Source organism: Gossypium hirsutum, chromosome D06 (assembly GCF_007990345.1).
Source record: "Gossypium hirsutum isolate 1008001.06 chromosome D06, Gossypium_hirsutum_v2.1, whole genome shotgun sequence".
NCBI lineage: Eukaryota > Viridiplantae > Streptophyta > Magnoliopsida > Malvales > Malvaceae > Gossypium > Gossypium hirsutum.
The window spans coordinates 38,156,326-38,182,513 of record NC_053442.1 but is presented as its reverse complement, the minus strand read 5'-3'; the positions used below and the strand labels follow the sequence as shown (position 1 = coordinate 38,182,513).

General features: G+C 33.8%; 1 protein-coding gene across 2 annotated transcripts; it reads left to right on the top strand.

Moving 5' to 3' along the window:
- The first annotated feature begins 533 nt into the window (after positions 1-533).
- LOC107902046 (protein CHUP1, chloroplastic) lies at positions 534-4,354 on the top strand. Of its 2 annotated transcripts, XM_016828293.2 has the most exons (7): positions 534-1,618; positions 1,768-2,643; positions 2,844-2,975; positions 3,227-3,408; positions 3,504-3,615; positions 3,703-3,846; positions 3,947-4,354. In XM_016828293.2, the coding sequence occupies exons 1-7, from the start codon at positions 842-844 to the stop codon at positions 4,025-4,027; spliced, it is 2,304 nt and encodes a 767-aa protein (XP_016683782.2). In that variant the 5' UTR covers positions 534-841; the 3' UTR covers positions 4,028-4,354. The 2 variants fall into 2 exon arrangements, with proteins under 2 accessions (XP_016683782.2, XP_016683784.2); XM_016828295.2 differs by lacking the exon at positions 3,947-4,354 and having other exon boundaries at positions 3,719-3,850.
- Positions 4,355-26,188: the final 21,834 nt, after the last annotated feature.

Below are 26,188 nucleotides of genomic sequence, written 5' to 3'. Positions count from 1 at the left end.
TTTTCTTCTCCTTTCCTTCTCTTCTTCTTTCTTTCTTTTTTTCTCTTCTCCTTTCCCTTTCTTTCCTTCTTTTTCTTTCTTCCCTCTCCTTTCTTTCTCTCTTTCTTTCTTTCCCTCTCCTTCTGCCCCCCACCACCGACCCTCCTATTATTAACTGGTGCCGCCAATGGTATTGGCACCATTGGTGCCGCCAATGGTTTTGGCACCTTTGGTGCCGCCAATCCCATTGGCGTGACCAGTTAATTGTCACATTGATCTAATTTTTTTTTGGTTTTTTTTGATATATTTTAGTAAATAAAAAAATATATTTTAATAAATAAAAAAAAGTTATAATATTTTGATAAATTTTTATTTTTTTATAATATTCTTATAAAAAACCCGATTTTAAACCATGTTAAATAGGCTGAGCTGAGCACGTTGGGATTGAACGAACAAAAAAGAAAGAAAAGGTCATCATGTTTTGGGTGTTGAAATGTGGGCCACACCCACCCGTAAAAAGGACCGTTGCCTTGCAGTGGCTCTCCTCCGCCCTTTCTTAAAAAAAAAAAGTCCTACTTATTCAAATTTCAAAAGTTCAAAATGAAGGGAACAAAATACGATAAATAATGAAAGAAAGCTGCAAGTGCCACCATTACTCTTCTCTTGAAATCGGAGCTCTCTTTCAACATACAAAACAATCCCTTCCCATTCATCTTCTCTTCAAATTTCAAACCCTCTTCCAACTTTATGGCATTTTGCAATCAACCAAACCTTAGTGTTTTTCTCTTGAGAATGTAGTTATTTTTTCTCTTGCTTCAGAAGCTTGTCTTACAACATCTTTCCTTCTTCTAAAGTCTTTACAATGAGAGAAGAAAACTCATTTGAGAACAGAGCCAAAGCATCAAAATTTGGTGATCAAAATCAACCCCCAAAATCTCTGCACACAAAGACCATTACCAATCAATCCAAGCCCAAGTCTTCATGGGGTTCACACATTGTGAAGGGCTTCACAGGCACAGCTGACAAGAAAACCAAGGTTCAAACCATCACCGTCCAAACCAAGAAACCTCCTGTATCAAACACTGATGTCCCCACTACTAACCCATCTCTGCATTCTCATTCTAGAGTTAAAAGGTCCCTCATTTCTGATTTATCTTGCTCTGTCAGTGCAACCCAAGTCCACCCTCAAGTCTACCCAACTCACCGGAGGCAGTCCTCTGGTTCTCGCGATCTCTTCATCGAATTAGACCACGTTAGGAGCCTTCTTCAGGACTCTAAAGAAAGGGAGCTTAAGCTGCAAGCTGAGCTTGCCGAGTGGAAGACAAATGCTAAAGTTTTGGATCTCCAGACCCAGCTTGAAACAAGGAACATTGAAGTAGATAATCTTTCACACAGAGTTGGGTTGTTGGAGTCGGAGAAGACCAGCTTATGTGGTCAACTGGCAACTTTGACTTCCATTTTGGAAAGGAATGAGGAAAATCTGGAAATCTCAAAGGAACCGCAATCGATTAGGGATCTTGAAATGGAAGTTGTGGAGTTGAGGAGGTTGAACAAGGAGTTACAGATGCAAAAGAGGAATCTTGCTTGCAAGCTTTCATCTTTGGAATCCCAGTTAGCTTCTCTTGCCAAAGCCAATGAGGTAGCTTCGTTAACTTTTTTCTTTCTTTTTCTAATTCCTCTGTTTGGTTGGTGAATCAAGAAGATGATTGATTTGTTTCTTTTTTTCTTTCTTTTTGCATTAACTAACTGATTTTGCTATTTCCTTGCTTCATATCTTGGTTTTATCAGAGTGATGTTGTTGCCAAAGTTAAAGCGGAGGCATCAATGTTAAGGCATACCAATGAAAACCTGAGTAAACAAGTGGAAGGTCTACAAATGAGCCGGTTGAATGAAGTTGAGGAGCTTGCATACTTGAGGTGGGTTAATTCTTGTTTACGAGATGAACTACGAAATTCATGCTCAACAATGAATTCTGATAAGGCATTAAGTCCAGTTCAAAGCAAGGTTGAATATGGAGGCTCACCGAATTCCGCAAGCAGTAAGAGCTCAGAACGCAGTAGTGCAAGTATAAAGAGATTAAATTTAATTAAAAAGATGAAGAAATGGCCTATCACTAGCCAGGAACCTTCCAGTGTAGAGTATGCAGCTACTGTTGTGGACAAGGAGTGGGTGCATATAGAGGAGCTGAGAAGTCCTGGAAGAAGACATTCCATAAGTGGATCAAAATGTTACATACAAGAGTTGGTACCAAATAAGAGAAGACAATCTGATGGTTTTATGTGTACCAAAGAAATGGAGAAGGAGGCTGAGCCAGTAAGTTCTCAAAAGCCTGCTGCTTCAGCTTCCTTGGATTTTGAGAGAAGGGCTTTGAGAATTCCTAATCCTCCTCCCAGGCCTTCCTGTTCGGTCCCAAGTGGACCTAAAGAGGAAAGTTGTCCACAAATTCCACCACCACCACCACCTCCCCCTCCAAAGTTTTCAGTGAGAAGTAGCTCTGGTGTGGTGAAGCGAGCCCCGCAAGTGGTCGAGTTTTATCATTCTCTCATGAAAAGGGATTCTAGAAAGGATTCCACAAATGGAGGAATATGTGATGTGCCCGATGTTGCAAATGTTCGTAGCAGCATGATAGGCGAAATCGAGAATAGATCATCACATTTGCTTGCTGTAAGTGCTTGGATTTTGTTTATGTTAATGATTTCAGCTCCCAAGTTGCATTTTCTATTTGTCTTCTGCCCCTTGGGAAATATAGGGACCAAAGTAAAACTGACATTCATATAGCATGGTTTTTGGAGTTGACGATGTTCAAAATTTGTATTAACATCTTATTAGTATCAGATATCGAACTTGGTTCATTCTTTATGCAGATAAAGGCGGATGTTGAAACTCAAGGAGAATTTGTGAATTCGTTGATAAGAGAAGTCAATAATGCTGTTTATCAGAACATTGAAGACGTTGTAGCATTTGTGAAGTGGCTTGATGATGAACTTTGCTATCTAGTAAGTTGCTAAAATTATTGAAGTTTTACTAACTTTGACATAACTATGTTACTTTTATTCTTCATTCAAAAGAAAAATTATTTATCTGATTTCGATATGGGTATGGAGACCTGATTCTCCAAAAACACTTACGCTAGAGTTCAAGCAACATTGATGCATCGAGTAAATGATTTTGCTAGTTAGCCAAGTGTTGCTAATGATTCTATCTAGTATGCTTAAAAAGAGACATCATTGAAATATATCTTTTCAAGGTTGATGAAAGGGCAGTGTTGAAGCACTTTCCTTGGCCAGAGAAAAAAGCTGACACATTGCGAGAAGCAGCATTCGGATACCAAGATCTCAAGAAATTGGAATCTGAGGTGTTATACTACAAGGATGATTCCAGGATGCCTTGTGATATTGCCTTAAAGAAAATGGTTGCCTTGTCTGAGAAGTAAGAATGTTGGATCTTTTTCTTGTGAAAGAAAAACCAAACAATTTATGCAAGTTGAAAATCTCTGTAAATTTCTTTTTGAATTAAATTCCCAGGATGGAACGTACTGTTTATAACCTCCTACGTACAAGAGAGTCATTGGTGCGCAACTGCAGGGAATTCCAAATTCCCACAGACTGGATGCTTGATAATGGGATTATGAGCAAGGTACTTGGAGTTGTAATTTTCCATATGCTTTTCTACATATAAATAAGCATCATATGTGACAGGAGGCTTAATTTCTGCTGACTTCAGATTAAACTTGGATCAGTGAAACTGGCGAAGCGGTACATGAAACGGGTAGCCATTGAACTGCAGGTGAAGGCAACCTTGGAGAAGGATCCTTCAATGGACTATATGCTACTTCAAGGAGTCAGATTTGCATTCAGAATACATCAGGTTGGTTGTACCCTTTAGTTTGATGCATTGTACATGAGTAAATCGTGTTTTAGGGTTTAAAACATGTAGAGTGACCCTTGTGTTGGTTTTATGGGTGCAGTTTGCAGGAGGATTTGATTCTGAAACAATGCATGCATTTGAAGAACTCCGAAACCTTGCCAACCTCCTTAACAAGAAGTAGTAGTAGTAGTAGTAGTAAAGGGTGATTTTTGTTTTCTTGATGCATGTTGATGCTGATCGTCGGAACACTGGTTTGCTTACCATCTCGGTGAGGATTTAAAGTGTGGAAAAAGAGTGTTTTGATTTGAATGTTGATGGCAAAGCAGCAGCAGTATGGGTTGTGACAGGATTGAGGATGTGAAGTTCGTCAGAAGAAGAAGAAGATGACGATTGGATGGACGAAAGGAATAGCTGCTGCTGCTGTGCTTCATTTTTCTTGGATAGCGCTACAGGGAAAGGAAAACGGAGCTTTGAATTTTAAAGAAAATCAAAGAATGATTACGGTTAATTTACCATTGCTACTAGACTTCACTTTATTTTTGGATTTTGTTACTCTCCAAAGGTAAATTGTCCAATAAAACGGGACTCACTTTTAAAAAAAAAATAATAATTAATTTGAGTAAAAATAATCAAAATTTAGAAAATTAAAAAATTAAACATTTTAGCAAATAATAAATAAAAAGGTTTACTAAAATGGTTTCTATGGCATTCAAAATTATTATGTTTGAAGGAATTTTATAATGGATTGTTGGATTATAATTTAATAAAGAATTAATTTATGATTTTTTATTATGGTACCTATTTTTTTTATCTAAAGTACATTCAAATTTTCAATTTAGTTAAAATATGCTTTCATTATATATTTTAGTTATTTTATTTGATAGAAATTAAGAAATAATTTTTATAATTAACACAAAGCATTATATGACGTATTTATGAAAATATATTTTCTTTATTAAATGTATATATACTTTAAATATATAAAATGTGAATATATAAAATTTAGAAAAAATACAATAATTGTACATAAATTAGTTAAAATTAATAATATTATTAAAAATAGGGTAAACTATCAAAATAATTATTTTTGTTTGTCTTAGGTTATATTTTAGTTACTAATGTTTGAAATACTACGTTTAATCATTTACGTTATGTTTTTGTTATAAAATAATCACTCTGCCATTAAGATCTATTACTTTCCAAATTGCAATTTGACGTGATAGTTAAAATGGGTTTTAAACACCAACATGGATGTCCAACCAAGTAAATTAATTGATTTTTTAATTAAATAAATTTAATTAATTTATTTTTCTAAATTAATTAAAGGAAAATGATAATTTGGTTTCTAGAAATAATCAAAACCAATGTATCATATTAATCCTTGAACTGGAAAAAAAAAAGAACCCTTGGTCTTCTTTTTCTTTTAGTTTTGTTTCTATTTTTGACTGAAAAGCCATTCATTTTCACAATCATCTTTGTTAAATCGAAACAATAGAAATTAAATTGAGTGCTCCATCAATCAGTTGGATTTTTTATTCAAAATGGAAGACCAAATGATTGATTCAATGGAAGGTCTAAGCATGGATTATAGTAAATAATGAGTTTTTTTTGTTGTTCTTCACCTGAGTTTTAGGTTCAGATATTATGATTTATTTTGCAAAAAAGATTGTCCATCTTTTCATTTTTTTTGCATGTGTGGCAGACAAAAAAGACATGCTTTGTAACAGCTGATTTTCAATGGTGTCTAAAACAGTGATTTGATACCACTAAATCCGATAAGTGAGCTCATAAATTTTATTACATAGTGTTTATGAGTTGATTGTGAATTTAGGAAGGCTTATAAATTAGTGATTTATACTTTAGAAATATTTGTTAGATTAATTGGTTTTGAGAACGAGGTATCAAGACCTCAATTTTATAAACCAAGTTGTAAATATTTTTATAAATATTTACGGAGTATCATTAAGGTAGTATTAAAGTTTTGTTAGAAAATTTTAACGTTTCGATAGTTAATTAACTAAAAAGTACTACATTGAAAAAAGAGCAAAACTTACTAATTAAAGAAATAGTGATTAAATGGCTTAATAAAGGCATGAGGCTGCATAAGCAGAAAAGAAAACAAAAATCATGTGATTAAAGGGTAAAATTGTAAATTTTGTAAAATTAACTTAAATAAATTGAATTCTAAACTTTTTTAGGCTATTCTTCTTCAATTTATCAGCTAAAAATGCCATAGGAGAAGGTTTTAAGCTAGTTTTATTTATTTTACTTCATGTAAGTTCAATTCTTGCTTTTTCCTTGAAATTTTTGTGTTTTTGAGACTTTTACAATTAGGTCCAACTGTTTATTTCATTAGTTTATGATATTATGGATAATTTTGAAAAATCACCATGGTTGAGTGCTAGATGTTTATGATGAATTATCATAGATTTGAAGCTTTAATTTTGTTATATGATGATTTTATCAAGTGATTTCAAAGGAAATTGATTTTAGGATCAAATTGTGAAAAAGATTAAATTAGGATTTGGTATTAAATTCTGTTTATCAAAGGCTGTGTGATAGCTTAGAATATCTAGATAAATTGTCAATTGAGAAAAATTAGCTCATTTGATAGGTTGGTGAGGGACTAAATTGCAAAAACTATAAAGTTATGGTAATTGTGTAATTTCAAAAATTGAAGGGTATAAATTGTGAAGTGGACTGAAACTGAAATATATGCTAATGAATGAAAAATTTTACATTTTAGATCAAGAGCCCGTAGACCGAAGAGAAAAAAAATTAGCCGAATAGTCCTTGAACTACTACAAACTTACAATTTAACCTAGGTAAGTTCGTATGGTTGAAATTTAAGTTTATATGTTATATTTATTAATGGTATTATGCATTTATTTATATTAAATGTTGAATATAAAATTATTGTTAAAAGAGTGAAATTGAATCAAATGTTCGAAATGAATGGAACACGGGATTGAGTACAGTCGTTCTGTGCAACGGATGAATTGACGACAAATTACCCAAGTAAACCAAGGTTCAACATTTGTTGCAAACTATCGTGCTTGCTTTTAGTTTAGCTCTTATGAGCTTCAGTTAACTCATATGAGTTTCAGTTTAACCCTTCTGGGTTTTAGTTCAGCTCTTTTGAGCTTCAGTTTAACCCTAATGGGTTTCAGTTTAGCTTTTCTGAGCTTCAGATTAACCCTTATGGGTTTTCGTTTAGCTCCTATGAGCTTCCATTTAACCCTTACGGGTTTCTGTTTAGCACTTATGTGCTTCATTGCAGCCTTCGGGCTTCTGTTTACGATGAACTCAAATCCGTAAAACGTTCTCTGATTTGACATGGATGGTAAGTGCCATATGGAATTAATGTGGAAGAATTTAAGTTATTATTGATATTGAGCTCAAATAAATGAATTCATCAATCGAAGTTGTGATTAGTAGGAAATGTTTGTGAAATGATTTACCTAAATGAATTATTATAGTATGTTTGGTAAGATTTATATTTAAAGCCAACGAACTTACTAAGCTTTATTAAGCTTATTGTGTCATTTAATGTTCTTTGTAGATTTTCAAGAAGTTCGGAGGATCGGATCAACATATCGAGTCACACTATCCAGTTTGCTCCGGTAGAGTTTGCTATACATTTTATGGTTTATATGGCATGTATAGGGGTGGATTGGAAAAAAGCTAAATTTGAAGTATGGTTGTGAATGACATATATATTGGTATGCATATATTTAGTAGTAGATTTTGGTAAATCAATGAATAGATTTATTTTGGTAAGTTTAGGAAATTGAGTTTTGTGATGATATATTATGTTTAAAACATGATTTATGACTTGTGTTGATTGTTTGATTGGGGATATTTGATGTATTGAAATGTTGTGTATAGGTTGATATAAAAAATGTGAGAAAAGTGGCCTTAAAATGGCCTATTTTCGTCCACACAGACAGAGACACGGGTGTGTATCTCAGCCATGTGTGACACATGGCCTGACACATGGGCGTGTGGTTTGGCCGTGTGTCCCCTGCACCTTAAAATTTTAAAACATAATACCCTGGTTTTTACACACAGCTTGACACATGGGGGTGTGGCTTGGCCATTTGACCCCTGCACCTTGCACACGACCTAGCACATGGGCGTGTGATTGGCCGTGTAACCCAGGTCAAAAAGTTACACGAGTAAAGACACGGGCTGGGACACCGCCGTATGCCTCATATCAAATGCCCACACGGCTTAAGACACGAGTGTGTCTCTTGGCCATGTGAGCCACTTGGTTGGCCACACGAGCGTGTGTCCCTTGCTCTTAAGAAAATTTTTGAGATTTTGGGAAAAATTCCTAGAGTATCCAATTTGGTCTCGATTCACTTCTAAGATGTATATTGGGCCCCGAGGGCCCATCTAAGGGACAATATGAGTGTTATATGATTGATTCTTAATATGTGTAATAAAGGTTATGAAATGTTTGTATTTAATTCGTAAAATTTGGTAATGCTCCATAACCCTGTTCCGGTGATGGATAAGGGTTGGGGGTGTTACATTTATTAGTATCAGAGCTTCGGTTTAGCCAATTATCAGAATGAATGTAGTGTGTAAAATGTCTAGAAATACATGCCATATAAATCTAGGATAGTGTGATGTGTATGATCCGATCTAACCCTTGTTTTTCTTATAGATTGTAAAGATGTCAAATAGATTTGAATATGCTGAACATGATAAGGCTAATAGTAGAGTACAGACAACTAAACATGGGACAAGTTGTAACGTCCCAATTCCTCCAACTCAAGAACAAGAACTTAAAAAAATGTTTTTTGGATTTATGAATAAATGGTTTAATGAATATATGCAAGAAAGAAATCAGGCTCAACAACCTCCTCCCCTTACTATACCACTTGTAGAGCCTCCGATTACACCTCCACCTCCTCCTATAACTGAATCAAGTAAACGTACTTCGATAGAAAAACTTAGGAAGTGTGGGGCAGAAGAATTTAGGGGTAGGTCAGATGATGATCATGTCAAAGCTGAGTATTGACTTCAGAACAGAATAAGAGTTTTTGAAGAAATGGCCTGTTCTCCCGAAGATTATTTGAGATGTGCTATGTCGCTATTGAAAGAAGAAGCTTATAATTTGTGGATGATTATAGTGGCCGTGGTGCTAAAAGAGAAAATCACTTGGGAATTCTTTCAGAGTGAATTTAAAAAGAAATATGTTGGTAAGAGGTATTTGAATAAAAAAGAAAAAAGAATTTCTTGATTTGCAACAAGGAAACCGATCATGATACGAACTCGCCTCGGTGATGATTTGAGTCGTAGAAATTGCCCGATCGTCAAATTAAGTAGTTCTCATTTTTAATTCAATAAATTGGCTAAGTTATAAAAATAGCTATTTAGGCAGCGGATAAAACAAAGTAAATATGATGGATGGATGGTATAGTGAACTCAAAACAAGAATGAACCTGTAACAAAGGTTAAGGACCCGATTCTTAAATGTTTTAAGGTGATTGGCAAAAAATTGGATAGAACCAAGACCCGCTATCTATAGAGATAGAAACCAACGGTATAGGTGAACGTCACACTCGAAAGTGATAAGTTCAGGAACAGAGATTGGATGACGCCACTAGCAATGCTAGATAAGTCAGATCGAATCACCAAGAACAATGAGAGTTGAATAAAACTCACAAAGTTTATAATTCATAAAATAACAAAGTTCAGTAAGCTAAACTTGCAAATGACCTATTACAAAACTATTTATAGTACAAAGAATGACCATTTAAATTCGGCATCTTTGTGTTCACTCAACTATTAAAAAAATGTTCACACTTCAAACATTAAATCTCTAATCATGGATAGTGTAAGTTCATGCATAGTTGAATAATCATGTTTCTTCCCAAAACCGTTCATGCATGCTTAACCAAAAAGATGTTAGAGTATGCCCAAAGACCAATCATGAGATGGTCGTAATAACATACTTGATTTATCATGTTTATTAATATAAGGCGTTACCATTATTATTTCAGTTTCTTTTCTGTGTGTATAAATAAACTGTTTTATAATAATGTCCTAAGAATAATATGATTATTCTTAAAAGATCCTTAGTCAAGTATTATTGTTGGATAGGACAACGATAATGCATTAAGACTAACATGTAGTTGATTGATGATAAAGAGTTGTCATTGATATGGAACGTCAGAATCGATGCATGAATATGTGTGTTAGAGAACAACATATTGGACTAACCCATTATGAGTATGTTTATTGGATTATTATGTAATTGTCACAACATTACTCATAGTGATTAATATGTATATGATCCTCAGAATTGAGATCATCATAATCCCAACATCGTGAGTAATATATTTTGATACAGTCAAACGTACACCGTAACTGGTTGTTCTATAAAGGCTGATGTTGGATATACCACAATCGATGTAAAGTGATATGGTTGATCGATATAGAATAAGTCCCTCCTACATAATGGGAGTAATATCTTAGGCCACTTGATTAAGTGAGACTAGAAATGCATGGCCATGCTCAAATAAGTTGATATAAGATGTCATACTTATTTGTATATCGTAGTCTGCTTAAGATATCAAGAAACATGGAATGGACTATGCAAGTGTGACTATTCCATGACTTGTGTCCAATCCAGAGATAAAAGACTTAAGGATTATTGCATAAAAGGTTAATCATAAAAAGGTTATGTCGGATCATGATCTCTTGTGACTTAGGTAGCAATGATGCATTGCTAGATGCCACTCATTGTTTGTAACATTGGAATCGTTCTACTATTACTGCTAACGTTACAAGAACCTACAGGGTCATACCCTATAGTTGAAATGAACGGAACAAACCATAGTTGGTATTGTTTTCGAGGGTCGCTTGAATTAAATTAATTATAGAATTAATTTAATTCGGTAATCAAATTTCCAACACATTATGTACAAGGTTATTGTACGCACAATGAGGACATGAATTTGGTTAGCATATGAATTCAAATAAATGTATGGTTTACCGAAATTATATTATAATTAATGTAATTATAATTTTTAGTTTAAAATATTATTATATTTATTTAATTCTTAAAAACCCTAAAATAAAAAGATATATAAGAATCCCATTTTTCTTTGTTTTTGGGTCTAGCAGCCGTCAAAGAAAAATCACTCTCAAAATTGTTTTGGGGATTTTTGATTTCTTCTGTTCGTAGTCAACTAGGTGGATTATGTAGAGGTCGGGGTCTCGATAGATTGCGGCTTGGTTCGACTGTAGATCTGACTACACGTTGTTGAGACATTGTTGTCTACTCAGAATAAACATTCGGTAATTCCGTAACCTTTATCACCCCGATTTGTTCCTCACACATGGATCCTTGGTTAGGATCGCTGGATTTTTATTTTTCGCTGTGCCATAGGGGTGCCGGCGATCCAACATAAGAAAGCTTCTTTGTTCCATGAATGTGCATCTTTAATCATATCCATCCCCCCTTGGCTGAATGATAGGTTCATGGGACATGCATCTCTCTTAATTGAGGCTTTAATGATGGGCTGGTTCATCAATGGCAGTATGTACCTTGTAAATTCGTTCTTCCCTTTGTGCATGCACATTATTCATTGAATGTGCTGAATTTATATGTCAATTCCTCCCTTGGACGTTCTTGAAGGTGAAGGTGCCATGCATATCCCTTAATTGAATCTTAATGGCGTCTTGAGCATATAAATGGGCAACAGCCATTAAACTGATTCAACCCCTACTTTCGATGCATGTATGTGCTGGTACATTGGCTGAATTAATGAGCTAATTATTCATGAACTTGAAGCATGTATCTTGGAGATTCAAGGCATGACATTAAAACCCGTACAATGCCCTTTGGAGTGCATGAATGGATAGATTCGTTCCTCTTGATTAATTCATGTATGAGCAGAAACGAACAACCATATTCTTCATCTTTAAGGAATGTACATGACATAAATTTTTGCTTCCATGTGATCGGTCACAATGCACCTTCATTGAAGCATCTTCATTGCCGTCCATGCATGTACCTGAAAGCAAATTAATTTAGCAACTTAAATCATGTTAGGACATATTTAAATCGGCAGCAACAAGACACATTAAAATAATGTACTAACTAGGACATATTAAAAAACAAGCATTAAAATAAAACATATTTAACATATAATTAAAAATGTCCAGATTTGACAAATTAAAGACCTAATAATTATTCGAGCTGAATTAACTAATTGCATTTATTTAATTCCAGCAACTAAAATGAATAAATTGAAATAAACTCAAAATAAACAAATGAGCTTATTGATCTGGAAATGAGCTGAATTGAGCTCAACAAGATGAGGTTAAGCTTCATTTTGCACTTGGGGCCCTCGTGTTTAGGCTAATCTCAGTGTCGTTGATTTGAGTCATAATATGATGCGATCGGGATCGCATCAGATCAGTAGCTAAATACGACAGAGAATTTGTATATCTTAGTAAGTATGCCCGGGAAATTGTACCAGTTGAGGAAGAGATGTGCATTCGGTTTGAAGAAGGGTAGATGATGAAATCAGAATTATGATTGAGGGCACAAAAATACGAGAATTTATTATTTTATCAGATCGTGCTCAGAAAATGGAAAAGGTCTATAACCGAAAAATGTAGAGAGACAAAATTAATAAAGAATCTTACAAAAAAGCTTCTCTAAGTCATTTCCAACATTTTCGGCTAAAAAGTCTAGAAATAATTTTAGTCGAGCCACTCCAATCCCAGAACGATCAAATAAGAATAAGGTGACTCAACAAGATTTCGGGGCAACTATTAGACCTGTGGCCAGTGTGGGCAATGTACATAATGTTTCTAGGCCCAAATGTAAATATTGTGGAAAATATCATCCGGGTGAATGTAGAGGTAAAGCAAGGGATTGTTATAAATGTGGAGCCATCGACCATTTTATTCGAGATTGCCCTCAGTTGCAAAGAGAGGAAGAAAAGTAGAAAGAAAAATAGATGGCCACGTCCCAAAGAAGTAAACGTTCAGGTCAAAATAGTGCCGCTAGGACTGCTCGTTCGGGTATGAAAGATTCTGCTACCCGGTCAGAGGCTAGGGCCCCTGCACGTACTTATGCCATTCGAGCGAGGGAGGAAGCTACGGCTTCGGACGTTATTGCTGGTACATTCTATCTTTTTGATGTTATTGTATATGCATTGGTTGACCCTGAGTCCACACATTCCTATGCTTGCACTGCATTAGTATTAGAAAAGAAATTGTCTGCTGAACCTACTGATTATGATGTTCAAGTCACTAATCCATTACGCCAAAGTGTAATTGTCAATTTAGTGTGTCGAAATTGTCCACTAAAAGTAAAAGACTGTGAATTTCCTACTGATTTGATGTTTCTACCATTTCGGGAATTTGATGTTATTTTGGGAATGGATTGGTTAACAAAGCATGATGCTGTAGTAAATTGTAGAGAAAAACGGATTGATATAAAATGTCAGACAGGGGAAGTAATTTCAGTTGAGTTTGGGAATACAAAAGACATTGTTAGAATTATTTCAACCTTTCCAGCTCAGAGATTATTGCATAAAGGTAATGAGGCATTCTTAGCCTACTTTCTTGATACTCGAAATTCTAAATTAAAGTTAGAATAGTTACTAGTTATTAATGAATTTACTGATGTATTTCTTGAGGAATTGTCAGGTTTACCACCTAATCCTGAAGTTAAATTTGTAATTGATGTAATTCCGGGAATAGCTCTGATATCAGTAACACCATACCGTATGACACCAACTGAGTTAAAGGAGTTAAAGACACAGTTGCAAGAGTTATTAGATAAAGGGTTCATCAAGCCGAGTGTGTCTCCCTAGGGTGCACCTGTTTTATTTGTGAAAAAGGAAGATGGATATTTGAGATTTGCATAGATTATAGATAGTTGAATAAGGTCACAATTAAAAACAAATATCCTTTACCTTATATCGATGACTTGTTTGATCAACTGAAAGGTGCTGCGGTATTTTCGAATATAGACTTTAGATCTGGATATTATCAATTGAAGGTTAAAAGAGTGTGATGTGCCGAAGACTGCTTTCAGAACTTGCTATGGTCATTATGAGTTTTTAGTAATGCCATTCGGCTTGACTAATGCTCCTGCTGCTTTTATGGATTTAATGAATTGAAATTTTCAACCTTACTTGGATAGATTTGTGGTTGTATTATTGATGATATATTAATCTATTCCAAGTTAGAATCCGAACATGCACAACATTTCAGAATTGTGTTACAAACTTTAAGAGAGAAATAGTTGTATGCAAAGTTTAGCAAATGTGAATTTTGGCTACACGAGGTTGGGTTTCTAGGTCACATTGTATCAGCTGAATGGATTCGAGTTGATCCGAGTAAAGTTTCTGTTGTGGTGAATTGGAAAACTCCAAAGAATATTATGGAAGTACGAAGTTTTCTGGGTCTAGCAGGTTGCTATTGATGTTTTGTCAAGAATTTTTCGATGATTGCTTCACCGTTGACCCAATTGTTACAGAAGAATGTTGAATTTATGTGGTTTGATGAGTGTCAGTAGAGTTTTGATCAATTGAAGAAAATGTTAACAGAAGCACCCGTCTTGACTTAGCCAGAATCAGGTATATCGTATGTTGTGTACAGTGATGCATTTGTAAATGGATTGGGTTGTGTACTGCTGCAGTCAGGAAAGGTAGTGGCTTATGCCTCTCGTCAATTAAAACCGCACAAGAAGAATTATCCGACACATGATCTTGAGTTGGTTGCAATCGTATTCGCTTTGACGATTTGGAGACATTACTTATATGATAAGAAATGTTATGTGTATACAAATCACAAAAGCTTAAAGTATTTGATGACTCAGAAAGAGCTGAATTTGAGACAGAGACTGTGGTTAGAATTATTGAAAGGTTATGATTTAGTTATTGACACCACCTGGGAAAAGCTAATGTAGTGGTAGATGCACTTAGTCGAAAGTCGTCTTTTTTTGTACTTCGAGCGATGAATGCTTATTTGTCTCTTAATAAGGACAATTCTGTATTAGCAGATTTGAAAGTAAAACCTGTGTTCCTTCAACGGATTTGTGAATTGCAAGATGATGATCCAAAATTAGTGCTGAAATGATAGATGGTATAGGACAATCTAAGTTCAGAATATAGCATTAATAATAATGGTATGTTGCAATACAATAATAGAATTTGTATTCCAAATAATTCAGATTTGAAAAATGATATTCTTTTAGAAGCTTACAGTAGTACGTATTCCATTCATCCGAGAAGTACGAAGATGTATTATGATTTGAAACGGATGTATTGGTGGTCGTGTATGAACGAGAAATTTGTGAGTTTGTGGCTAAATTTTTAATTTGTCAACAAGTGAAAGCGGAACATTAGGTACCAACGGGTTTATTACAATCTGTCATGGTTCCTGAGTGGAAATGGGAGCATGTCACAATGGATTTTGTATCTGGTTTACCTGTGACTCCGAGAAAGAAAGATTCAATCTGGGTGATTGTTGATAGATTGACTAAGTCGGCACAGTTTATTCCGATCAGATCGACTTTTTGCTTGAGAATTTAGCAGAATTGTATATATCAGATATTGTGAGATTACATGGGGTCCCCACATCCATTATTTTAGATCAAGATATAAGGTTTACATCGAGATTTTGGAATATGTTTCAAGAAGCTCTAGGTACAAAGTTAAATTTTAGCACAGCGTTTCATCCTCAGAATGATGGGCAATTAGAACGAGTAATTTAGATTCTGAAAGATATGTTGAGGTGTTGCATACTCGAGTTTGGAGGTAGCTGGAAAAGGTATTTACCGTTATCTGAATTTGCATATAACAACAATTATCAATCAGGCATAAAAATGGCACCATTTGAAGCTCTTTATGGAAGAAAATGTAAGACTCCGTTGTATTGGTCTGAAATGAGTGAATCCAAGCTAGTGGGAGTCATCTAGATCTAGGAAACCGAAGAAAAAATTTAGATTATCCGAGACAGTTTGAAAGCTGCTTCTGATCGTCAGAAATCATATGCAGATTTGAAAAGAAGATATATAGAATTTGCGATTGGTGATCGAGTGTTTTTAAAAGTCTTACTGTGGAAGAAAGTATTGCGGTTTGGCAGAAAAGGGAAACTGAGTCCAAGATTTATTGGACCATATGAAGTTATTGAAAGAATTGACCCTGTAGCTTATGTAATAGGCCAATTTAGCCCGGGCTCATAAAAAAATAATAAACCCAAAATAATAAAACAAAGTCCAAAATTATATCATTTGGCCCGATCGGGATGACCCATTACTTGAAAAGGTTGAAGGTCTATCTACAAGCTTGATGCATATGGAAACATAATCTTCAAGGATATGCAATCTTAGATATGATATGCAATTTTAGATATGATATGTAATCTTAGATATGATATGCAATCTTAGAAGATATGATTTTGTAATCTTAGAGATTTAATTTGTAGATACCTTTTAATCTTAGCCGTTGATGTAATTAATCTGTACCGTTGGATTTGGGGAGGCTCAACTATAAATAGATGCCTCTCCCTTCATTGTAAAGGACGGAAGTGGGGAGTAATAATAATTCTTAAGAGTATTTACTCAAATTTCTCTCTCTCTTGCGTTCTTATTTTGTTGATTTGTGTATACTTTATTTATTGATTTGTATATTGTTGATTTCAAATATCCTTTTCCCTTATTATTCATTTTCAAATTCATTATTTTCAAATTTGTTTACATTTATTTGGCCTTATATTTATTTTTTATTTTATACTCTTTGTTTTAAATTCATTGGTATTTGATTATTGATGCTATTTAATCCTCTATTTGTTATTTTAGTTTTTTTATTAAATTAATTATTTTAATATTATTAATACTATTATGTGGCATCATTAATCTTGTATCATTATTATTATTTTTTATATTCATGCGCATGCATCGTTTTTATGTAATATATATTGTTTTATATATAGTATACGTATGCTTATATATATTTTATACATATGTTTTTATTTTTATTTTACTTCCAAACTTTTATATACATATATATACTTTTATATTTAGTTTCAATTTTTTTTTTTACTTTTGTATATATGTACATGTATGTATTTATATATTTTTCTAATGAATATTTTTTATATATATACGCACATGACTATGTTTTTTATTTGCTTAAATAAAAACTTATATTTTCAACACATATGTTATAATATATATATGTATATTTATATATTTTTCTTTATTTTCATAAATGCATTATATATATATTTTGTTATAAATTCTATAGTCCAAAATTTTATATGTAAACCCATGTGTATGTCTTTTATTCTTTATAATTTCATGTATATATTTTGTACCTTTTTTTCTCTTTATATTTTTTGTTTATTTCCTTCATTTGCTTATTGATTTATGTTTTCATTTATATTTTGTTCATTTGATACTTTACATGTCGTTGTTTTTTATGTACATTAATTTCATTTATTTCTATGCCATTGTTGTATTTATTATTGTATTTTACACTTAATGTAGCATTACATCATTTTTTACTCGATTTTAAAATTTTCAAAATTGAGATAATACTCGTATTTAGGATTTTCAAGGAAATTGAGCCTTAACGTATTGGATTCCAATTTTCTTCGTTAAATCTAACAATCGAGAATTGCTCATTAATCAAAAAATAAAATGAAAAGCTTGTTGTCGGGAATTTAATATGTTGTATCCTAATGTATTGGATGTGACGTATTGATTTCTCGAGACAAAGATTTTTTTTAAAAAAATAATAACAAAGGAAATATTCCAAGTTTAGGATTTTGAGAAATTACTGGGTCGCGATTTCTTTATAAATCTTAAACAAATGAATATTCTTTTAAATTTTATTACACGAGTATTTTGGACTAATTCATTTTTGAGGAATTAGAATGTCGTGCCCTAACGCATTGGGTGTGGCATTTTCTTTCTCTGAAATGATAATAATCTTAATAAGTAACATTTTTTAAGTTTTTATTAAGGATCATATTTTTAAATTTTCGACATTAGACACTAATTAATTAACTAGGTACCAATTTTGGGCGTTACGAGGGTGCTAATCCTTTCTCGTACATAACCGACTCCCGGATCCATTTTTCTAAAACTCGTAGACCAAAGCTATTTTTTAGGTGATCCAATCACACCTCAATAAAAGATTGGTGATGACTCTCAATTTTTGTTTTTTTTAAAAGTCGACAACTAATTTTTGTTTTTTTCAAAATAGAAATGGTTTCGACAGCTTATAGATTAGCTTTGCCTCCAGAACTTAAGAAAATTCATAACATGTTTCACATATCGATGTTGAGACGGTACAGATTAGATCCTTTACATGTGATTCCTCATAGTGAAATTGAGCTACAACCAGATATGACGTACTCTTAAGAACCAATAAGAATTTTGGCTCAGAGGTTCAAGAATTACGAAATAAACGAGTACCATTAGTTAAAGTATTATGGCACTGTCATGGTTCGGAGGAGGCTACTTGGGAAACAAAAGAATCGATTAGATCACAATATCCGAATCTATTCTCAGATAACAAGTTTCGAGGATGAAATTTCCTAAAGGGGGAGAGTTGTAACAGCTGAATTTTTAGTGGTGTCAGAAACAGTGGTTCGAGATCACCAAATCTGACAAGTGAGCTCTTAAGTTTTATTATATTGTGTTTATGAGTTGATTGTGAATTTAAGAAGGCTTATGAAAAAGTGATTTATGCTTTAGAAATATTTGTTAGATTAATTCGTTTTGAAAATTAGGTATTGAGACCTCGATTTTATAAACCTAGTTGTAAATATTTTTTATAAATATTTATGGAGTGTCATTAAGGTAGTATTAAAGTTTCGTTAGAAAGTTTTAACTTTTCGAACTAAAAATGACTAAATTGAAAAAAGTGTAAAACTTGCTAATTAAAGAAATAGTGATTAAATGGTTTAATTAATGAAGAAAGGAGGACTTAAAGAGCAATTATGCCTAAAATAAAGGCATGAGGCAGCATAAGCAGAAAAGAAAACAAAAATCATGTGATTAAAGGGCAAAGTTGTAAATTTTGTAAAATTAACTTAAATAAATTAAATTCTAAACTTTTCTAGGTTATTCTTCTTCAATTTATTAGCCAAAAATGCCATAGGAGAAGGTTTTAAGCTTGTTTTATTTATTTCACTTCATGTAAGTTCAGTTCTTGCTTTTTCCTTAAAATTTTGTTGTTTTTGCGACTTTTACAATTAGGTCCAACTATCTATTTCATTAGTTTTTGATATTATGGGTAATTTTGAAAATTACCATGGTTGAGTGCTAGATGTTTATGATCAATTAACATGGATTTGAAGCTTTAATTTTGTTATATGATGATTTTATCAAGTGATTTCAAAGGAAATTAATTTTAGGATCAAATTGTGAAAAAGATTAAATTAGGATTTGGTATTAAATTCTGGTTATCAAAGGCTGGGTGATAGCTTAGAATATCTAGATAAATTATCAATTGAGAAAAATTAGCTCATTTGATAGGTTAATTGGTGAGGGACTAAATTGCAAAAACTATAAAAGTTAGGGTACTTGTGTAATTTAAAAAATTTAAGGGTATAAATTGTGAAGTGGACTGAAACTGAAATATATGCTAATGAATGAAAATTTTTACATTCTAGATCAAGAGCCTGTAGACCGACGAGAAAAAAAATAGCTGAATAGTCCTTGAACTACTACAAACTTACAATTTAACCCAGGTAAGTTTGTATGGTTGAAATTTAATGTTATATGTTATATTTATGAATGGTTTATGTATTTATTTATATTAAATGTTGAAAATAAAATTATTGTTAAAATAATGAAATTGAACCGAATGTTCAAAACAAATGGAACGCGAGATTAAGTACATCGCTTTGTGCAAATGAGGAATTTATGAAAAATTACCCAAGTAAACCGAGGTTCAAAATTTGTTGCGAACTTTCGTGTTTTCGTTCAGTTTATGTCTTATGAGCTTTAGTTAACTCATATTTGTTTCAGTTTAACCCCTCTGGATTTTAGTTCAGCTCTTTTGAGCTTTAGTTTAACCCTAATGGGTTTTTGGGGACAATATGAGTGTTATGATTGATTCTTAATATGTGTAAGTAAGGTTGTGAAATGTTCATATTTAATTCGTAAATTTCGGTAATGCTCCGTAACCCTGTTCCGGTGACGGATAAGAGTTAGGGGTGTTACATGCTTCATCTTTGTTTGTTTGTTTTTGTTTATTGTTTATTTGTAAAAAAGACATGACTGCACATATGTGACAGACAAAAAGGACATGCTTCATCTATGCATGGTTCTATGTTTATTTGGAAAATCCAAATCATTTTCTCCGTTCTCTTCACCCTCTCCAAGTTTCTCACTTTCCTTATCAGTCCAGTAATTACCAACCTTGCATTAGGTGCCATAGGTGGGTCAAACCAGTAGAAAAAAATGACAACAACACCTTCTCCCATTCCCATAATTTGGGCACTCGAAACATCTCTTACCTGGATTTTCATTCGATCATGAAGTTTTCAATATTGCTGCCAACCACAATAGTAAGAAAGTATAGAGGTTGGTGTGTCCACATCTTCTTCTTATCTGTCGTTTTACTATTCTCTTATGGTAACAAAAAGACCCCAACCGTTGCTTCTTTTTAAATTAGAGAAAATTGGGGTTTAGGGTAAAATTTTGAATTCTATCAAAATTTTAAATTTTCTCATCTCAGTTGGATATCCATGTTAATATTTAAAACTCATTTTAATTTTCACGCCGAACTGTCATTTGGGAGGTAACAGATCCTAACGGCAGAGTGACTGTAACACCCCTAACCTGTCTCTGTTGTCAGATTAGGGTTACAGAGCATTACCATACAAACTAGAACATTTAACTTCAAAACAAAAGCAATTATGAAACTTAATATAATATAGTAAAAATACTCTTACGAGGCCTTAAATCGAGCCTTCAGGGCCCTAAAATAACTTGGGAACAATTAGGGATCAATTTGAAACAAAATAGAAAATTTAAAAAAAAAACTTGAAAATATGGGTCACACGGCTGTGTGGTTAGGCCGTCTGACATAGCCCAGATCGTATGGACATTCGAAGTCTGGACACATGGCCGTGACCCAGCCTGTGTGTCCGCTCGTGTGAGTATTCAAACTAGGGCCACACAGTCGTGTACTGGACCGTGTGTGCATTTGTGTTGAGTCACACAACCGTGTTGCAGGTCGTGTCTTAGACCGTGTAGCATACTAACTTGAAACACACGACCGTGTGCGGCACACGACTGTGTGACAACCCATGTCCTAGGCCATGTGCAGCATAATTTGCCACTAAAATAAGCCAAAACATTAACCTTTTCTGGCACAACAAACCATACCATTTCCAATAATTTTTACATGACCAAAACACTTTACAACATACCAAAAGCATACCAAAATCAACCAACTTAGGTGCCTAACCAATATACCTTCAATTGACACTACAATTTAACATATCAACTTGACTCAATTCAACATTTCAAGTTCATTCATTAAACATAAATCATATATACCAAATAACCTTTTCAAAACATACCATTCAACCATATTTTACCTACTTTCATATGAGCATACATAAATGTCACATACCATATGTTTTCACTTTCATTTGTAATTCATCAACTAAGGACATTAAGACACATATAGGCTTGGAACAAACTCAAAACAAACCAAGTTATCAAATCAACATTCAAGCTCTATTACATGCCAAAGCACACCTATATCATTTAATCTAAATGTCTATCCAATGTACCCTCATTGGTACCAGAAGTTAACATCCAAATCAACTCACACTCAATGCCATAAATTCATATTTTAAACTTACATCACACATCACACATCATACATCTACCATTTAACCACTTCATTCACACTTCAATTAACCAAAAGCCATCTAAATCATAAGGCATTCACAAGTGACTAAAACCCATACTTACATATACATTTATAAGTCAACATCAAGGCATATAGGAAAATAAATTTAAACCACATCACATTGGTAAATATCGTAAAATAAATTCCTATTACATTTCATTTATAACCGTTAACCAAAACAACCAAACTACCAATATGATGAATGGATAGTGTGATGGTGCTCCGACGAGATTCCAACTGATACGGGGTTGCGCACGGACCAAGATCGAGTTGCCAAGTCACGGGAAACTCCTACGAAAGCTCTAAACGAACAGATCTGAAAATTAAAACAAAGAACAAGATTAAACTAATCAGATCTGAAATAAAATCCCCAAATTCAATTAAATGAGTAGCAAGGAACAAAGAAAGAATGAATAAATGTATTCGGAGTTCAAGAAGATGAAATCGAACTCCAATAGTGAAATCCCACAAGCCGAATCTACCAAGAACACCAAAACAGTAAGTAGATTGAAACAATCAGATTTTTAATTGGAAGATTAGGGATTTGGGCGGCAAAAAAAGAAAAGAAAGAAATAGATGAAATTGAACGGTTCAAGAAGTTAATTTAAGTTGCGATTCGGTCCAATTGAACACCCAAGATGAATTGCCCAAATTTCAGCAGCCGAATTTCACCCAACAAGAAGAAATAGAAAACGGCAAGAACCCTAAATTTTGGGGAATTTTGAATCGATTAGATGCTACCAATAAAAGAACCGATTAAATGAAGAGTTCTTGGAGTTTGAATCAAGGCTGAAACACAAACAAAAACAGAAAATAAATTAGATATAGATTCGGCATCAACAGAATTAAAGAAAAGAAATTGAACAGCAAGAATAAAAGATAAGTCCTAAAGATCCTTGAAATCCCGAAAGATCTCACAAATCTCTTCAAACGGCTCTAATCTCCCCTCCAAAGAATATCGATGGCAAGAAGAAGGTTGAAGATGGCTCCCATAATCAAAAGATTGTTAAAACAACTTCTAAAGAAAACTCAAGAGAGAAATCTTGGAGAAAACTCAAAGAAAATTATGCTCTCTCAAATCTGAAATTTAAGAATGAATCTAAGTGTTATGTACAAGGGGTGGCCGACCATGCCTTTAAATAGGCCTCAAGTAATCCTAATCTAACAAGTAACTAATAAAATTAAACCTAATTAATAGAATAAATAAAGGAAAATTCGGCCAAGCATATATATGGGCTGTTTTTGGGCCGAATTTTACATGTATGTTCCTAAAGCTTAAAAAATTAAATTAAACAATTAAAATGTTTATAAATTGGGCCCTTTGACATTTTGGCCTAATTTTCAACTAAGTATGAAGGAATTTCTTGATTGGGCTGGAATTTGGTTATTGGGCCTCGCCTTCAACAATTTGGGCTCGTGATCCATCTCCTACCGAAATTGGGTCGTTGATGCTCGTAACAGAGATCCAATGCGCTTTGGCTGCAAGATTCGGTTTCTTGGACCAAGATTTCCAAGATTTGAAATCTTGATTTTCTTGATTCTTGAAATCGCTCCAAACAACCAAATTGGGCCAAGATTCGGTTTCTTAACTTTCTTGAAAACAAGAAAGTGAATCTTGATTTTCTTGATTTGAGCCCATCACCTTCTTGAGCTTGGGTTTGGCCTGTGTGACTCGTATCATTCCCCCTTCCTCAAAAAGATTCGTCCTCAAATTTGAAAAATCAAATGAACTCGACTTTCCTCTATCGAACGGGACTAATGGCAATTGAGTCCACTGAAAAGAATAGCCATGAGATAGTAAATAGCAACGGAAACAAGCTTGTAGTCCAATCATAAGCATAACAGAACAGGTATAACGCATGTGAATGGACAGATTCAGATTACCATACAAACAATCTAATTTACTCGCCACTGCCTCGTCAAATATTCGAAACAAAGATGGACATGTTTTAAGGCATTTAGTCGTCTCAAATTGTTCCCACAAACCATGAATAAATTGCGAGTAATAAATCAAATGGTAAACATAATCGTCACAAGTAGGTATTTGAAAAGATTCACATGGTTCACAGAGTTGCATAATCATACCATGCATTAATCGACGGTCTATAGATTCACTCACACATGCATTATCAAAAACAAGAATCTTTTTATCAACCATCAAAACAGATAGATCATCAATAAATAAAATATGACAGTCAAGCATGTTTCGATCTAAGTGTTCATCAACACGATCTTTATCACTATCCGAGGAGTACAAAAGTGTTTCAAAGGTTTCAAGCATCTTACCTTGATAAGCAGAAGAATAAGGGTCGATTTTACCTTTTTCATTTAAAACAAACCTTCGCTCATCGGGGGCATAGTGTATTCGAAGCTCCGTTGTTGAGTTAACCTTTGTCAAATGGAACTCAAACTTCATGTACAACCACATAAACTGTTTAAGGCACGAATATAAATTGAAAACAAACTTGGCAAATTTCGTTACCTTATTCACCACAACAGATTTGCACAAATTCGAGGATTTTACATAAGGCAAATCAAGAGAATAACAACTCACGCTTCCTTTCGTAATGACTTTATCAACCACAATCGAAGAATAACAATTAATCGGATCAAAATGAAGGGATCTTTTAAGAACTAAGTCACCAAAAGTTTTATCAATAATTTTCAAATCTGCACGGGACTCAGTTGCTAAAAATTCCTTACCTCGCTTACCTTCAGGCTCATGTAGTGTGATTTCATCTTCAACCTTGCCTATGTTGATCGTATGAAAGCGTCTTTCATCGGAAAGGTATTGAAGTTGAAAGTTATCTTTCGTATGTGGCCAATGGAAGTGTTCTATCCCACGTAAAGGTGGTAAACCTTTAGGAGTCTTACTAAAAACATCCTCATAATCCTGCAAAAAACATTGAAACACACTAGGCAAATTTTCGTTAATGTTAGATAAAGATAAATAGTTTTGCCTAAACCTCACAAGGATACAAGGCTGTTTATTGAGTAGGGCTCTCCGCACATCTTTTTTTGTTGCCATCAAAATTTTCACTCTCATTTTACCACTTGCGGATTCACTCACCTTTGGGCTATTTAGATTTTGACTTTTTTCACTACTAGCCTCTTTTCTCTCTGTCTTTTGTATTTGTCCTTTCTCCCTTACCCCCTCACAAAATTTCATCTTTTTAATTGATCCTTATATACATCATTGGGATCTAAAGGAGCAAAAGTGAATTTTCAGCCTTTAAACACAAGAGAGTACCTATTGAGCTTGCCTTGGTGTGTAGCATCACAATCAAACTGCCAAGGTCGTCCAAGGAGCAAGTGTGTCGCATGCATTGGGACCACATCACACCATACCTCATCCTCGTAATTCCCGAGCTTAAAAGTGATCAAGGACTATTTTGTAACTTTAACTTCTGAGCATTCATTAAGCCACTGAAGGTGATACGGCTTAGGGTGCTCGATACAAGGTAACTTTAAGGAATCCACCAAATAACTGCTAACTAGATTCGAACAACTCCCACTATCAATAATAAGTGAATATAAGTTACCTTTTATAAAACACCTAGAATGGAAAATATTGGTCCTTTGGTTATCAAAATTGTCTCCCATTTGGCTATTAAGGGTTCGGCGGACTACCATCTTATTTTTTTCCTCTTTTTTTTGAAATACCTGCAAAATAAACACTCAACACTCAAAAATAAAAGTTAGCAAACCTCACCGTTAATCACTCAAAAAGAAAATTCAAATTCTCAATGAGGTAGAATTCAATCTTGTGAGTTCTTTATCAGAGTTTATATCAACCAATTAGAGAGTGGATGAACCGATCTACCAAAGAATCCTAATTTGCACTAAGATGCCAAAAACTGACGAGACACCAATTGATTCGTGTTGCACCGAGGAAGAAGTTGTGCACACATTTAAATCCTACTAACACAAGAAACAAGAAGGTGTTAATTAATGTAAAGGAAGAATAAAGGCAAACAAATGAAAACCTACAGCTAAGAATCAATAAAAATTGCTGAAAACAGAAAACCCGAAAAATTACGGTGTAACTTGACAACTTCGTTCGAGGTGTTCCCGATCTCAAAAAATCATGAAATTAAATATGGAATGTCCTTAAATATTGGTTTTTTGATCTGGAAAGTTTGGGCACCAAATTCAACCCGCTGAATCTTTTTTTAAATTTTTATTGAATTTCATATTTTTTGATTTTTTTGACTTTTTTGACTGATTTTTTTGCGGGATTAATTTTTTTATACTCAATCACAGTTCCAAAAATATGTATGTAAAATTTCAGATCAATTGGACAACGTTTAACCACTTAAATGAATTTTTTTCAAACAATTTTTCTGGGTAAAACTGCTGTTTTTGCTTTAAAAAATTGAGATCAGTTTAGAAATCAACCAAGAACACCCAAAACGCCC